Source organism: Monodelphis domestica, chromosome 4 (genome assembly GCF_027887165.1).
Source record: "Monodelphis domestica isolate mMonDom1 chromosome 4, mMonDom1.pri, whole genome shotgun sequence".
NCBI lineage: Eukaryota > Metazoa > Chordata > Mammalia > Didelphimorphia > Didelphidae > Monodelphis > Monodelphis domestica.
This window is the reverse complement of record NC_077230.1, coordinates 172992731-173009279: the sequence shown is the minus strand read 5'-3', so window position 1 is coordinate 173009279 and position 16549 is coordinate 172992731. Positions and strand designations below refer to the sequence as shown.

At 34.2% G+C, this 16549-nt stretch overlaps 1 protein-coding gene across 1 annotated transcript in view; it reads left to right on the top strand.

Moving 5' to 3' along the window:
• LOC130453582 (putative sodium-coupled neutral amino acid transporter 11) overlaps positions 1–16549 on the top strand; it is a 96813-nt gene that overhangs the window by 44812 nt on the left and 35452 nt on the right. Inside the window, exons 6-7 of the mRNA XM_056793972.1 lie at positions 2872–2978; positions 6993–7072. Coding sequence (XP_056649950.1) covers positions 2872–2978; positions 6993–7072 — 187 coding nt within the window. The remainder of the gene's footprint in view (positions 1–2871; positions 2979–6992; positions 7073–16549) is intronic.

Sequence of the window (16549 nt, the reverse complement as noted above, 5' to 3'; positions counted from 1 at the left end):
ATGTAATGCTTACTTCTTCACATGAAGAATAACTAATGAATTCTGACAAGCACTCATGAAGAACTCATAGCTTAGTTCCATGCACAATGAAAATTTCAATCTTACATTCATGCACATGTAAAAACCTTACACCCATGCACATTCCTGATTCTTCCAGTATGTTCCTGATTGTTCCAGTTGTTCCTGAATTGAAGAACACAGGACTACAATCAAGATCAACAGCAGAAAAGAGTGGCATGCTGACCAGATGACGAAGGACACACAGTTTCTACAATCAACATCAAAGGACATGGAGGGACTTTGAAAGTTTGGACTTGTGATCATGAAGTTATGTAAGAATGTGACATACATGTTAACATCACATATACGCATACACATACTATGTAGAAATATAATGTAGTAAGATATCTCATGGAATGAGTAAGTATACAACATATACATAGTTGCAAAATACTAAAGTCGCACTGATATATACATTTCTGTGGAAAATTCAAACAGACAAAGATATTTCTTATCTGCATGAGTTTGCACAGAAATAAAGAACAATGTATATGGATGTATATATGTAAATCTGTATAAATACAATGTATGTACACATGTAAATACTAATGTACTAACAAGCTAACCCTATTAGAATAATTTATTAATGTTCTAATGACTAACTATAGGGACAGTGTAGAAAATTTGTTCAAAGTCTTAGGGAAGTAGGGACAGACCTAAAACTACTTAAGCATAGAAGTTATATTACATTATAATTGTAGGTTAACAATTGTTAGTAATAGAAAATTTTACTTAGTTGAATTTATAGACATTAAGAGATAAGACAGGTACATATTCAAAATGTTGTTGAAATTGTTGAAATTGTTTAAAATTTTTATATAAGTTATTATATCAAAACCATTTTTATGTAAATCCCTATTACCAAAACTGTTTTTCCTATACCCAAAATTTAGCATAGAACTAGATAGACAGAATAGCTAAGATAAGTTCAGGATTTGTTATTTTTGGAGGGTAAAGGAATATTTAAGATAGTACAGGGTTAAGAATTAGATAGTTAGAAATATGACAAAATATATCCAAAAGGTGAGTATCATTATAAAAATGCTGGGTGCATTTTTAAAAGACAAAAAGGGAGGAATTCTGGAAGAGGCATGCATGCAAAAGACAAGAATCTGGAGATGGATCAGCTGTCAATCAAATGAAAATTCCATTTGGAATGTTACCAGAAAAGCCAAGCCAATGGTAACTTTTTTCTGGGCTTTTGGCTGATGGTGACTTTGAAGGAAGAAGCTGGGTTTATCTCTGGGATTTGGGATAATCAAGTAGGAGGTGGCCTGACTGATTTGAACGCAGAAGGACAATAGTCCATATATCTCTCTGATTGGCTCTGTTTCATGATAGTGACTGAATTGCCATTTTTCTCAATATCCTCCAACCTAAGACTCACTGTAGATAATTGGGAAATTTCCACCCCTCTTACCTTATCCTCTATCTTTCCTGTTTTCCCCAATAAATGCTTACTTGAGATAAAGAAGAGAAAGGAGCATTTCCTTTGAAAGATCATAGTTCACCTTGAATGACTTAAAAGGAGGTGGAAGAAGAAGGGGAAGGGAAATTGAAGGGAAGAAGAAGGGAGGAAGGGAGGTTGGAAGAGGGAGGTAGGGAGGTATAAAGGGAGAAGGGTAAGCAAAAGAAGATAACTACCTGATACCCTCCAATATCATCTATTACAAGTTTTAAGTGTTTGACATGCTTTCCTGAGAATTGTCTCTTCCTGAAATATTTGTGATATGGCTTGTATTTTAACAAACTGAGCTTTAAACAAAATTAGTGATGATAGATTACATTGGCTAGGGGAGTAGTCTTGGAATCAAAGACTTACTTTCAAAAGAATACTTGAATTTAAGAGTGTGGTTTCAAGTCCTGCTCCTTAATCTTACTGTGTGACCTAGAAAACATTACTTAACCTCTTTTGGTGTCAGATTCCTCAGGTGAAATGAAATGAAAGAGCTGAGATCCCTTCTGATTGTAGATTTATAGTGCTATGATGCTGTGACCTGGAGCTCAAATTCTGCCTCTGACATGTGCATATGTAGGTACATGAACATATGTGTTTGTAGCTTTGAGTTATTTCAGTCATGTGTGACTCTTCATGACCACATTTGGGGTTTTCTTGGCAAACATACTAGACTGGTTTGACATTTCCTTTTCCAGTTCCTTTTATAGGATGAGGAATTGAAGCAGAGATACAGAACTTGTCCAGGGTCACATAACTAGAGAGGATTTGAATCTAAAAGGATGAGTCTTCTTCATCCTAAGCCCAGTACTCTGTCCTCTGGGCCACCTCACTGTCCCATGTATAGATATAAATATAGATATAATCATACATATGGATATGGATAAAAATAAATTAATGTTGACAAGGATATAGATATGGATATAGATATAGGTAAGTGGCACTGGGAATATCACTTCAATGCATGTCACCTCAATGTCCCACCCCAGATTTCTGAAATCATCCATTAGAGACATGGTGCACTTGTGAAATCCCAGATCGGGAGGAGAAAATGTGTTCTGTTGCTTGAATATATTCTCTTCATGAAAGAAAACATAGCATAGTGAATGCAGATCAGAAGACTAGTGTTTAAATTCTATTTCCAACCCACAGTGTCTGGGAGATGCACTCAGTGTTGCCCCTGGTGATCTTTCATACTCTCAGATGCAGAGAGTGTGCCAACCAGCATTGGGAGAAAGACTTCCTGACACCAGGAAAATCATGGGTCTGGTCGAACAAAATCAAAGTTTTATATAATGATGTGTGTGTGCACTTATTATGTATACCTCTAAACATATAATCTTATTGTATTTTAGTTGATCCTGGGAACTTTTTCATCTGCCGCCACTTCATTATTGGGGTCGCCACAGTTCTCTTTTCGCTTCCTTTATCCTTGTTCCGTGACATAGCAAAGCTGGGAAAGGTAATCTCCACAATTAAAATAGAAGCAGAAATTCTCCTTGTCAACTGAAGTAATTGTGCCAAATCATGGTCTTCAGTGCAGAGATCTTAATTGTAGTGTTTATCTGCAAAGCCAAATGATTTATGATTATCCTAAAGTAAACTGTAGTTGAGTCATTAGATGGGTCTTTAAGGATCAGTGATTAAACATGAAATCACAGTGTGAACTAAATGTGCCCTTTCTTTTTCTAGTTAAAAGCAGGTACTATTGCAAAGCACAAGCTTGATACCTTAAGAGCAGAAATGAAAAATGCTGCATGCAAGTCACATTTATCAAAAATGTTTTCCAACATTTTTAGGTAGCTAAAACAATAGTAAGATTTAAATCTGTGACATTATTAGCAAAAAGCATAATATATTGATTAGATTTCAGCATTTTTAATGAGGAGATTTTTTTGAAGATAATGCATTTAGTAATCAGTATAACATTTCAAGAAAGCCAGACATGCCAGACTACCTCCAGAAGACAGCGAAAGAAAGGTAAGACCAGAAAAGATTTCCAGTGAGTCTGCATAAAAATAACTAGGGCTTTGGAGCATGGAGAAGACAAGGCTTGGAGGGGCAAGGGAGAAGGGGAAGGGAACATGCTGAAATTTAATCAACTTTATCTCAGAGGACAGAACAAGAAATGAGGTTTTTTAAATGTAGAGGAAAATGTAACAATTCGAGCTGTGGAAAAGTGAAATGAGCTTCTTTGGGAAATAATAGTTTTCATCTGCTGGGATCTTCAAAGCAAAGGTTAGATGACCACTTGTTAAAGCATGTGCCATATGGCCTCACATGAATAATTTAAATCAAATTGCTTGCCTTCTCAATAGGGCAGGAAGCATGGGCAGGAGGGAGAGAAAGAATTTGGAATTCAAAAGTTTTTTTAATTGGTTGTTAAAATTTATTATATATAACTAGAAAATAACAAAATAAATAAAAATAATTTTAAGAAATAAAGTATATGCTGTAGAGGAGATTCTGGTTCCGGTTTGGGTTAGACCAGGTAGCCTCTGAGATCCCTTACAACTTTGAGATGCTAGAATCCCTTTTTGTCCATTTTTACATTAATAAAATATCATTGATTGCAAACTACTATTCATGTGACTAATACCTTTTGTCAGTTTGATAAAATTTTAAATGATTTTTACTGCAGATAATAACTGTAGCTAACATATAGGATTTCAACTCATGGAAAGGTTTTCACAAGGAATAATGCCTCATCTCTCTTCTCATTAGAAAAATCAATTCTGTGCACTTTAAAATAAATGGTGCAACTATAGCTTTTATGTATTACTATGCTTTTATTCAAGTATGACTCTCGGATCACACATTTTATTGTCTCAAACATATTTGCATTGAGTATTATTGTTCTGAGCCTGAAGTAGGAGGTACAGGGGTGGGGGGAATCAGAGAAGCTGGGGTCAAATGCCAGTTCTACTAGTCAATCCTTGGGTGCCCTTTGGCAAGTCATTTAAACTCTGGGCCTCTGTTTCTTCATGTATTAAATTATTGCATTGGATTAATTGACCTTTAAGTTCCCTTAAAGCTCTAAAGTCATGATCTTACTTAACATAACAACAACCATTCTGATGAGAAGTGAAATCTTGTCATTCATTAGTAATTTCTTAATAATTGGTTAAATTTTAAACTTTACTTATCTAGCATACTTCCACAGATAGAGGGTTATACATGCAACATAAAGTGTAGAGTTAGGGTCATGAGAGGACAGTGAGGTGATGCAATGGATAAAATACAGGGCCTGAAGTCAGGAAGACCTGAGTTCAAATTCAGCTTCAGACAATTATAACTATGTGACCCTGAGCAAATCATGTAACCCTATTTTCCTGTTCCTTATCTGTAAAATGATCTGGAGAAGAAAATGGCCAACCACTCCCATGTTTTTGTCAAGAAAACCTCAGATAGGATCACAAAGAATCAGACACAACTGAAAATGACTGAACTACATCAAAGAATAATGATACACATCATTTTGGCTCTGCACTCTTTCTCCCAGATTTTCCACATGAAATATTCATGATTTGTCCAAAGGGCCATTTTGCTTGAGTTATCTAAGATGAATATTTATAAAAGTTTTCCATTTAATAGTAGAGTTTAAACATAGCCTGCCTGCCTGAATGTGTCCTTTCTTTCATTTCATTCCAGTTTTCTTCTCATATGTATATTTTTATATTATAAAAAAATTTTCATTGTATTCAACATTTTTAACATTCTTCTTGGTTTTCCTTTTAATGTCAGTAAATCAACAAACTTATGATATGCCTGTGTTCCTGTGTTTCTATATGCTCACTATCCTAAGTAAATATAATGGATTAATCAACTCTCACTTAAAATTCTTTTATGTATTTAATATATAGAAAAACTATAGGAAGACTGTCAATAATAGATTTCAAATTCCAGGAAATAAAAAGAATTCCTAGAAGAAGTATGTGAATCTGGCATACTAGGTAACTCTGTCAGCTTGAACAAAGCATATTTCTTGAAGCTAAGATGGTGTGGGTTCATGTCCCACTTCTGACATATACTAGCTGTATGACCATGGGCAAGTCACTTAACTTCCTGGTGCTCCAGGAAATTCACTAAGGTCATAAGTTGCAGAGCAGGTGCTGATCTGTAATGGTAGAAGGAGTTTTCTCACAAGGGAGTGTCTTAAGCTATTAAACTCAAAGGTTCAATCCCAATTCTTAGCCTTCATAGCCAGGGGTATGCTGATAAAGTTTTAATGACTGACTGCTGAAAAAAGAAATGTATGCCTGTCATACTTTTAAGTTTAATCTACATTAACACTACCCCCCATAACTTTCTTAAGTCTAAGCAATCAACAAAACAGTAAAGCAAATCTTGATTCATAGTGTTTGCCAATTTGGGGATATAATTAATTATATTGAAACTTTAACAATTGGCCCTTGGAAGCTGATCAAAGCTGACTGAAGCAAACCCCTGCTTATAGCATGTGAGATATTTTATATGCTGAAACTACCAACTAAAATATATATTAATCAATGATCATATGAATTCCTTAATAAAACATTTTCTCTCCCATATATCTATGAAAAAATATACCAAATATTTTAAAGATCTGTTTTCAGAATTAGGAACAAAAACAATAAAACATATGTGTATAATTTATATACATTTATAGGTAAAATTTAAATTTAATATTGATTCTTTGGCTTAGCAATTAAAAGAGAAATAACAAATGAAAATGGAGGAATGAGGAAGAAAAGTCAGAGAGATATGTTTTTTTTTTGTTCATGCAACTTTATTGAAGAAAGATAAATCAATTACTAGCAGAGCTATAAATTGATCACTCGTCCATTGAAAGAGAAAAAAAGGACTGAGGCACAGAAACACACATACACACATGCACTAGAAATAGAAATAGAAATAGAAATATCGACTTCAATTCAGATACTTACGGAGACTCACACCAATTACCAATTTATGACCCTCCATCAAAATCCACTAACAGCTTGCAGATCTGTTTGTGGTTTTGCAGAAGCAGACATATCTGGCAACATTATGGTTCAGTACCTACTCAGGATACTGGATGATAAGTAAAGTCAATGATAATTTATTTTCTAATATCTGCAAGGCATTGTGCTAAGTGTTAGAGATACAAAGAAAAGCAAACAAATAGATAAATGAATAAATGAAATCCCCACCCCTGGTCTTAAGGAGTTTATAGTCTAATGGAAGAGACAACATGTAAAGACAATGGACAAGAGTATCTATAAAGTAAATTAGAAATCATTTTAAAGGTGTGGAACTGATAAAAAGTCAAAGATCAAAACTGATCTGTTAGACTGGAGTTTTCCTAACCCCTATCTAAAGCAATAAGTCAAAATAATTAGAAATTCTGAGAAAATTAATCAGAAAAATCAAATTGGATTGAAGGAATGAAGTAACATTAAAATTTAAATATCTATAACAATGAACTGATAATGACCTTTTGTATTTTCTCTTGCAGGTATCTCTTATTTCTGCAGTTTTAACTGCAATGATCCTGATATTTGTAATTATTAGAGCATTTACCCTAGGTCCATACATGTAAGTCTTTTTGTTAATAATTTGATCTTGAACTATAGTCATATATGTATTAAAGATGAAAATGCACCTATTAAAAAGAAGAGTTGCATGGTGGCTGTGTTAATATAAGGAAGTTATTTCATGCTTAGTGGCATAGCATATCGACTGCTACTCTTGGAATCAAAAAGACTAGAGTTCAAATTTTGACTCAAACACTTACTAACTCTGTGTCCATGGACAAGTTACTTAACTTCTCTGTTTCTCAGTTTCCTCATATGTAAAATAGAGATACCACCTACCTCACCTATACACCTACTTCATGTACCTATCCATACCTACATCATGAGGGTGACATGAGGGTTAAATGTTATAACTCATGTAAAGAGCTTTGCAAACTTAAAGTGCTACCTCAATGCTGCCTGTTATTATTTTCCTCACCTGTAAAATATGAATGATAATATATATACCACTCACCTCAAAAAATTGTTCTGAGAAGAAAGGCAGGAAGTCAGGAAGGAAGGAAGGCGAAAGGGAAGGAAAAGGAAAGAATGACAGGAAAACAGCAGGAAAGAAGGAAGAAAGAGGAAGTAAAGAAACAAGCATTTATTAAGTGCATATTAAATGCCAGTCTCTATGTTAAACACTTTACAAATATCTCATATGATTCCTCCAACAACCCTGAGATGTTATGATTATCCCCATTTTATAGTTGAGGAAACGGAGGCAGCTTACATTAAATGATATGTCACATAGCTATTAAGTGTTTGAGGCCAATTTTGAACTCAGTTCTTCCTAACAAAAGGGCATGCACTCTATTCATGACATAGATATTCTAGAAAAAGAACAGTGCTTTGTAAACAGAGGTCATTTAATAAATGTGTGTTGCTGACTTAATTTTAGAAAACAGTTTTTAAATTATAAAGTATTAGGTAACATAGTATTATCTTTTTCTCATTCTCCTCTTGCTCCTCCTTCCATTGTTTACCAGAATGGGAGGAAATTTACAAAAGAACTTTCCTATGGAAGTTTGCACTGCAAACAGGATTAAAATTATTGGTCACTTGTAATTTTAAGGGAATAACCTGAACAGTGGTTTCAGTTCCTTGTAATAGGAATTCTAAAAGGGGAGCAAAGACAGCATGGTCCCAAATGTCAAGAGATGGAAGAAACTACTGTTTCTCCTCCATAACAGTATTCATTTAAGACAGCAAAAAAAAAACATAATGAATAAAGTTATTACTTCTAGAATATCTCCTTCCAAAACACCCAAGTTACTTTATCAGCTTTATTTCAGTTGCTAAATTTACATTTTTCCCTTCTAGGAAAGGAGATAAAGAAACATAAAGATAGTGGGGAGCTTCAGACAAACCGTCCCATATTAATTTTATCCTTGGTGATAACCAGAGTTTTAATTAATAAATGGCATTTTGTTTTAATCTATTGTGATTAGACAAGTCATAAGACTTTATTAAGTTGTGTTCATGAACCAAATAAAATTGGTCCAAAGAAATAGTTGAATGAAGCTTAGTTTGCATCAAGAATTTGTACATTTTCATGCCACCATTAATGTGGTCTATGTGTGTGTTTGTTCAGTCTTCAGTACTTGGATGTCCTCCTCAAAGCAGATATTCCCTCCTCATTGAAGACTGCAGCCCTGCCTTGTCTTCTTCTGTGTGATTCTTATCCATGTTCTTCCAGGGAGCCTCTCCATGAATATACTCAGTGTACTTATAGGCCCTCCTCCAGTACTTTTTACATTTTGAGGGTACCAATGGAGCATTTGGCATGTCCATCTGCTTTTTCTTGCTTCCAGGGTCACACACTAGGTTGTGAATTACAAATGACCCACATTCTACTTTTGTATGGTTTATGAGATGAGTGGTTTCTACATTTTAAAATAAAGTTGTAATAGATTTTAAATGTCAAAAACCATTCTCAAATTGTGGGCTATACAAAAATAGGTCCTTGTTTCCCAAACTGTCTTATACAACTTCTTGAGCATATGTCATTACTCAAAGTGTGAAATAGCTCACCATGCATGAGTGTCTCTATTTCCCTTTTAGACACATGGAATTTGCTTTTTCAAAGTCTGAGATTTTATCATATTCAAAATGATAGGTAGCCATGACTGGAGAATGTTTCTGTTGAAAATATGAATATGTAAACCTTTATTATCAAGGAGTGATGATTAAATCATTAAATTGGATTTTGGAATCCTTAATCTTTGGAATCATTAAAAAAGCATTGTGGTTCTTTCTGCTGTTCAGTCTGTGTCCAATTTATCCACCCACAATGTCAATCCTAAACATAGATATTGATGCACTAACTGCCCTGGACTGACCATTTAATAGCATGTCCTAAAATAGATAAAAGTGATTTTTCATCCAATTCACCCTTCTATGAATCTTTTGAATTATCACAAATCTCATTTAAGGAGAGGAAAGGAAAGAAAGAAACAAGCATTTATTAAGTACCTGCTATATACCAGCTACTGTGCTGAATGCTTCACAAATATTATCTCATTTGATCCTCAAACAGTCCTTCAAGATTGGTGCTATTATTATCCTCATTTTATAATGGAGCAAATTAAGGAAAATAGAGGTTAAATCACTTGTTCAGGGTCTTTCAGGTAGCAAGTGTTTGAGGTCCGATTTGTACTCATCTTCCTGACTCTGGGCCCAATAGTCTATCTACCTGTAATTTCAATACCAATCAGCTCAATAGAGAAAACTTAAAAATACTTTCAGTTCATTTGGAGCGCTGTGAGCTTTTTAGCCTTTTTCCTTTTTGTTGGAAAAATCAGTAACCTTTAAAAGATGTATGTGAATTTATAGCTATTAATATTTGATGTTTTAATAATGTTAGCCCATACTGTTCTGTGCAATATTTTTATTTTCCATCTATATTCAATAAAATTTCTATTTCTGTATCTATGCACATAGGCACACTAAGGCAAAATAAACAATGGTGATAACAACTTAATATGGAACTTTGGTGTCCAAACTGATTTGCTGACAAACACCCTGAAAAGCAGTTAGGAATGTTATTACCTATTTTATAAAATGGTGAGAAAGGTAAGACTCAGGGAATTCAAGTGACTTGTTAATAGTCACACAGCCAGTTAACAAATGGGAGCTGGGGTTCAAACTCATCTCTCTGAATTCCAAGTCCAGGGCTACCCTGTTATGCCCATCCCTACAAGTTATGGTTTCATAAAAACCTTTCATTTACTAGATAAAATCATTTCATTGTAAAACATTGACTCATAAACATGACTGCTGGTGAATGTAAAAGTTTTTTGTTTATTTGGCAAATATAGCAAAATAGCCTGCCATGAAGGAAAAAAATAATTCATTGTTCATTCAATCAATATATGTTGAGTCTCTTCCAAGTATATGACATTATGTAGAATGCAATGAAGATTAAGACATGATTCTTGCCTGCCCTCAAACTACAAATACATTTGTAACACTAGTGGGGTAGCTCTGTGGAAAGTACTTACTCCTTTCTGTTCCTTCCTTTCCTCCAGAGGGGATGAATCTGAATCTAACCACCCACTGCCTTATCTGTTTTCCTTTTTTTTTCCCATTAGAGGCCAGAGATTTAATTAGCCCACCATGATGCAACAACCATGCTACTTTTAGACAGAGGGCAATAAAATGTCTCTTGGGTCCACATGGCCTCTTTCTTGACTCTTTTATGGATTTTGTTGTAACAGATCAAAAAAAAAGTCAGTAGTCCCATAAAAATTACTCAAAACCCCTCATTGAAAAATTCCTACCAAATAGATGTAACTCTCAGTCCTAATTTAAAGTCTTCTGTATATTTAACTTGGGTGATCTAGGTGGCACAATAGCTAGAGCACCAGACCTGGAGTCAGGAAGATTTGAGTTCAAATTCAGCCCCAGATATTTACTGTGTAACTATGGGAAAGTCACTTAATGCTATTTGCCTCCATTTCCTTATCTATTAAATGAACCAAAGGAGTACATGGCAAACCATTCCTGTATCATTGCCAAGAACACCCTAATTGGGATCACAAAGATGCAACTGCCACAAAACAAGTATATCTTTTCCTTACCTATTTATTATGTTTGATGAAGCAAAACCAGGATATGGTGAAAAATTAGGTTAAAAAGTGACAAGAGTATTTTACAATGTGTATTACAAGACACACATGAGAGGAAAATATGGGAAAAAAATAAACATTTGAGAGTAGATTTTCATAGTCCTCAAAGAGATGAGTACAACTGAAACTTTTAGTCTGAGTTTTCTGTTCAAAGAAAATTACAGAGCCTGATATCTCACCTCAGTCTTTTCTTCTTCTGATTCTGCTCAACTATCCAATAGTTTTTTTTCCCTTTTGGTTCTTTACCCTGTATTCCAGTTCTTTCCAGCTTAGTCTGGCTCCAGAGCTGACTTGGGGACCCTTTTTCTCTATTAGTGCTGCTGATTTGTTCTTGGAGTCCTCACTTGTTTCTCTGTGACTGCTCTCAAAGATTGTGACTGTGCATATCTCTTTTTTTACATTCTAGGTTTTAATAATTAAATAATTTAATAATTGACCCATTTCAATTCCAGCATTTCACTCATTTTGATTAACTTTTCATTTTTTAAAATGTTATTTAATTAGTCAATTTAAAATATTTTCCCTTGGTTACAAGAATCATGTTTGGGTAGGATTATAATTTTTATTATGTTAGCTCTTCCTACCCATGAGCAATTAATGTTTTTGCAATTATTTAGATCAAGTTTTAATTGTGAGGAACGTGATTTGTAGTTGTGCTCATATAGTTCCTGGGTTTGTTTTGGCAGATAGTTTCCTAACTATTTTATATTGTCTAGGGTGATTTTAAATGAAATTTCTCTTCATAATTCTTGCTGATGACATGTGTTGAAAGTATATAGAAATGCTGATGCTTTGTGTGGGTTTATTTTGTATCCTACAATTTTGCTAAAATTGTTTATTATTTCTACAGCTTTTTAGCTGATTCTTTAGGATTATTTAAGTAGACCATCATATCATCTGCAAAGAATAATAGCTTGGTCACCTCATTGCCTATTTTAATACCTTCAATTTCTTTTTCTTCTCTAATTGATACCGCTAGTGTTTCTAGCACAATGTTAAATAATGGGGTGATAATGGTCATCCTTGTTTCACTCTTGATCTTATTGGGAAGGCTTCTAGTTTATCACTATTGCAGATGATGTTTGCTGATGGTTTCAGATATGTACTGTTTATTATTTTTAGAAAAGGTCTTTCTATTCCTTTGCTTTCTAGTGTTTTCAATAGGAATGAGTGTTGTATTTTGTCAAATGCTTTTTCTGCATCTATTGAGATAATCATGTGATTTTTGTTGGTTTGTTTGTTAATATGTTCAATTATGTGGATGGTTTTCCTAATATTGAACCTTCCTTGCATTCCTGGTATAAATCCTACCTGGTCCTAATGAATAACCCTTGGGATGACTTGCTGGGGTCTTTTTGCTAGTATTCCATTTAATATTTTTACATCTATGTTCATTAAAGATTGGTCTGTAGTTTTCTTTCTCTGTTTTTGACATGCTTGGCTTTGGAATCAGTACCATATTTGTTTCATAAAAGGAATTTGGTAGAACTCCTTCTTTTCTTATTCTGTCAAATAGTTTGTATAATATTGGGATTAGTTTTTCCTTAAATGTTTGATGGAATTCACTTGAATCCATCTGGTCCTGGAGATTTTTTCTTAGGGACTTCTTTGATGGTTTGTTCAATTTCTTTTTCTGATATGGGTTTGTTTAGGTAGTCTATTTCTTCTAGTCTAGGCAATTTATATTTTTGTAAATATTCATCCATATCACCTAGATTGACATATTTATTTCCATATAATTGGGCATAATAGTTTTTAATGATTGCCTTAATTTCCTCTTCATTAGAGGTGAGGTCTCCCTTTTCATCTTGTATTCTGTCAATTTGGTTTTCTTCTTTTCTTTTTTTAATTAGATTGACCATTATTTTGTCTATTTTATTTGTTTTTTTTCAAAGCACCATCTTCTAGTCTTATTTATTATATCAATTATTCTTTTACTTTCAATTTTATTTATTTCTCCTTTAATTTATAGGATTTCTAGATTATTTTTCATATGTAGATTTATAATTTGTTCACTTCCTAGGTTTTTAATTTGCATACCCAATTCATTCAACTCTGCCCTGCCTAATTTGTTAATATATGAACTCAAGGATATAAATTTCTCCCTGAGTACTGCTTTGGCTGCATTCCTTAGATACCTCATCATTGTCATTTACTTCAATGAAATTATTAATTATTTCTATGATTTGTTCTATAACTAACTGCTTTTTGAGAATCATATTATTTAATTTCCAATTAATTTTTATTTGCCTCTCCATGTACCCTTACTAATTATTATTTTTATTGCATTATGATCTATAAGGGTTGCATTTATTATTTCTGATCTTTTGTACTTGGTTTCAATGTTTTTATGCCCTAGTACATAATCAATGTTTGTGAATGTACCATGTGCAGCTGAAAAGACATAGTCCTTTTTGTCTATTTTTGTCTTTTTCCACATATCTTCTAACTCTAATTTTTCTAAGATTTCATTCACTTCTCTTACCTCTTTCTTATGTATTTTTGGCTTGATTTCTCTAATTGTGATAGAGGAAGATTCAGGTCTCCCAGTAGTATACTTTACCTATATATTTCACCCTTGAGTTCCACTGGTTTATCCTTTAGAAACTTGGATGCTATGCCATTTTTTGCATACATGTTGAGTACTGATATTTCATCATCGTCTATACTGTCTTTTATCAGGATGTAATTATCTTCCATATCTCTTTTAACTAGATTTATTTTTACTTTGGCTTTATCAGATATCATGATTGTGACTCCTGCCTTCTTTTTCTCAGTTGATACCCAATAGATTTTGTTCCATCTGCTTACATTTACCGTATATGTGTCTACTTTCCTCATGTGTGTTTCTTGTAGACAATAAATGATAGGATTTTGGTTTCTAATCCAGTCTGCTATTTTCTTGCATTTTGTGGGTGAATTCATTCCATTCACATTTCAGAGTTGTGATTACCAGCTGTGTATTTCCTAACATTTTGATTTCCACTCCTAGTCCTGCCCTTTCTTCTTTCACTATTTCCTTCTACATGAGTGTATTGTTTTTAATCAGTCCCCCTAATTCCCACCATTATTTTATTTCCCCTTCTCCACCCCCTCCCTTCTTATTCCCCTCTTATTTTCTTTATGGTCTTTTTTTTTTAAACCCTTACCTTCCGTCTTGGAGTCAATACTGTGTATTGGCGCCAAGGCAGAAGAGTGGTAAGGGCTAGGCAATTGGGGTCAAGTGACTTGCCCAGGGTCACACAGCTGAGAAGTGTCTGAGGCCAGATTTGAACCTAGAACCTCCCATCTCTAGGCCTGGCTCTCAATCCACTGAGCTACCCAGCTGCCCCCTCTTTATGGTCTTTTTAAACTACATCCCACCTTCTCCCTCCCTTGTATTGCTTCCCTCCCTGCCAGTCTGTTTTTTATCATTCTACTTCTCTATATGACACAAAACAATTCTCTGCCCCAATGGATTGGATTGTCCTTACCTCTTTGAATCAATTTCAATGTGCATAAGAATTAAATATTTCCTGTCTCCAACCTCTTTACCCTTCCAGTGTACTGGTGTTCTCACCAAATCGCACCATGTGCCATGCACTTTTTTATGACATATGCATTTACCATTTTGTCTCTTTTCCTGTTTCTCATAATATTAGCCTCTTTTATCACCTCTAGTTATATATATATATATATATATATATATATATATTTATGCATTCATACATACATACATATATATATATACATATATATATATATATCTTGGCTTTTCATCCTATATAGTTTTTCACTGTTCCCTCTAAGTATAATTCTTCTAGCTAATAACAATTTTAAGAGTTACCAATATCCTCTTTTTGTATAGGGATATCAATCATTTTAACTTATTGGATCCCTTAAAAAAGGGTGTTTTTTTGCTGTTGTTGTTTTTTCTCCTTTCTTAATTACTTTTTGGTGATTCTCTTGAGTTCTGTGTTTGGGCATCAAATTTTCTGTTTTAAGTTCAGTCTTTTCTTTATGAATGCTTGGAAGTCTTCTCTTTTATTAAATGATCATAATTTCCCCTGCAAGAATATAGTCAGTTTTGCTGGGTAGTTGATTCTTCATTGTAGACCTAGTTTCTTTGCTTTCTGGAATATTATATTCCATGCCTTTCGGTCCTTCAGTGTAAATGCAGCCAGATCCTGAGTTATCCTAACTGTGGTTCCATGGTATCTGAATGACTTCTTCTCAGAAACTTGTAATATTTTTCCTTGGTCTGGAAGTTCTTGAATTTGGCTATAACATTCCTGGGCATTGTCAATTCAGAATTAAATACAGGAGGTGATCTGCCACAGGCAAGGTCCAGCCTCACTCGCAACTTCAGGGGTTCCCAACAGGTGGGGAACAATCATTCAAGAAAATAACAAATGGTAGACAGCTATATCTTTATGGCCATGGGAATGCTTTGTATCTGATCACTGCTCCGCCATCCCCAGTCTTGATGTTTATTTTTATATGCATTTTCTTGGCACACAGATATGTTACCAAAGACAAATGTCTAAATAGAGATAATCAGAAAAGTGATACATTAACTTTTAACAAATCACTTGATTAACATTCTATATTCTTGTATTGTGCTTACAGATAGCATAAAGGTTTCACACAAGATGAATGATTTTTTCACAGGTGGCTTAATTTTCTCATTACACAGTGGGGAGTTTTGAGCTTACAATCAAGGAAAATTACTTATTACTTTTAATAAAAAAAATAATCAATCAGAAGTTCTTAAAGACAATTCAATAATCATACCATTGAGGTTGAGAGGTGCTGGGAACATAATTCAGATTAAATATTAGACTGGTCATCTTTCAGGGTTTACTAGGGAGTTTCTGAGTTACTGGTTTGTGAAATTGAGTCACTGAGGCATATTGAAGCTTAGTGTACCTATAGTGTACCTGTACGTATTGTATGGGCCTTTATGATTGATTTGTGTGCTAGCTTCATGAGAATCAGTTTGTGTGAGTGGGAAAGTTCTGAGCTTGGCCTGTAGCTATGGTTTTACTGGGAATTATATACCTAAGTAGAAGTTAACCCGTGATAGTCTTTTGGGGTTGGGTTTGAGGGTCTGATCTTTTGGTGATGTTTTGGGGAATTAAGGTACAGGTATTTTGCTCTTGAATTATTCCTTCTGAGACTAGGGGGAATGATAATCATGTCAATTCCATAGGTAAGGGACATTGATGAGAGAGGTCATGCAAAGGGCATAGAGTGGACAATCACATCTTGCCAAGGGCCACTCTGTGGCCTCCTTAGCTACCACACATGACTCTGTGAAGGTATTGTGACCTGATGGCTCCCAGCAGTGATCTTTGGAATCTTTCAATCTCTACTTTTCCCTCTTGCTC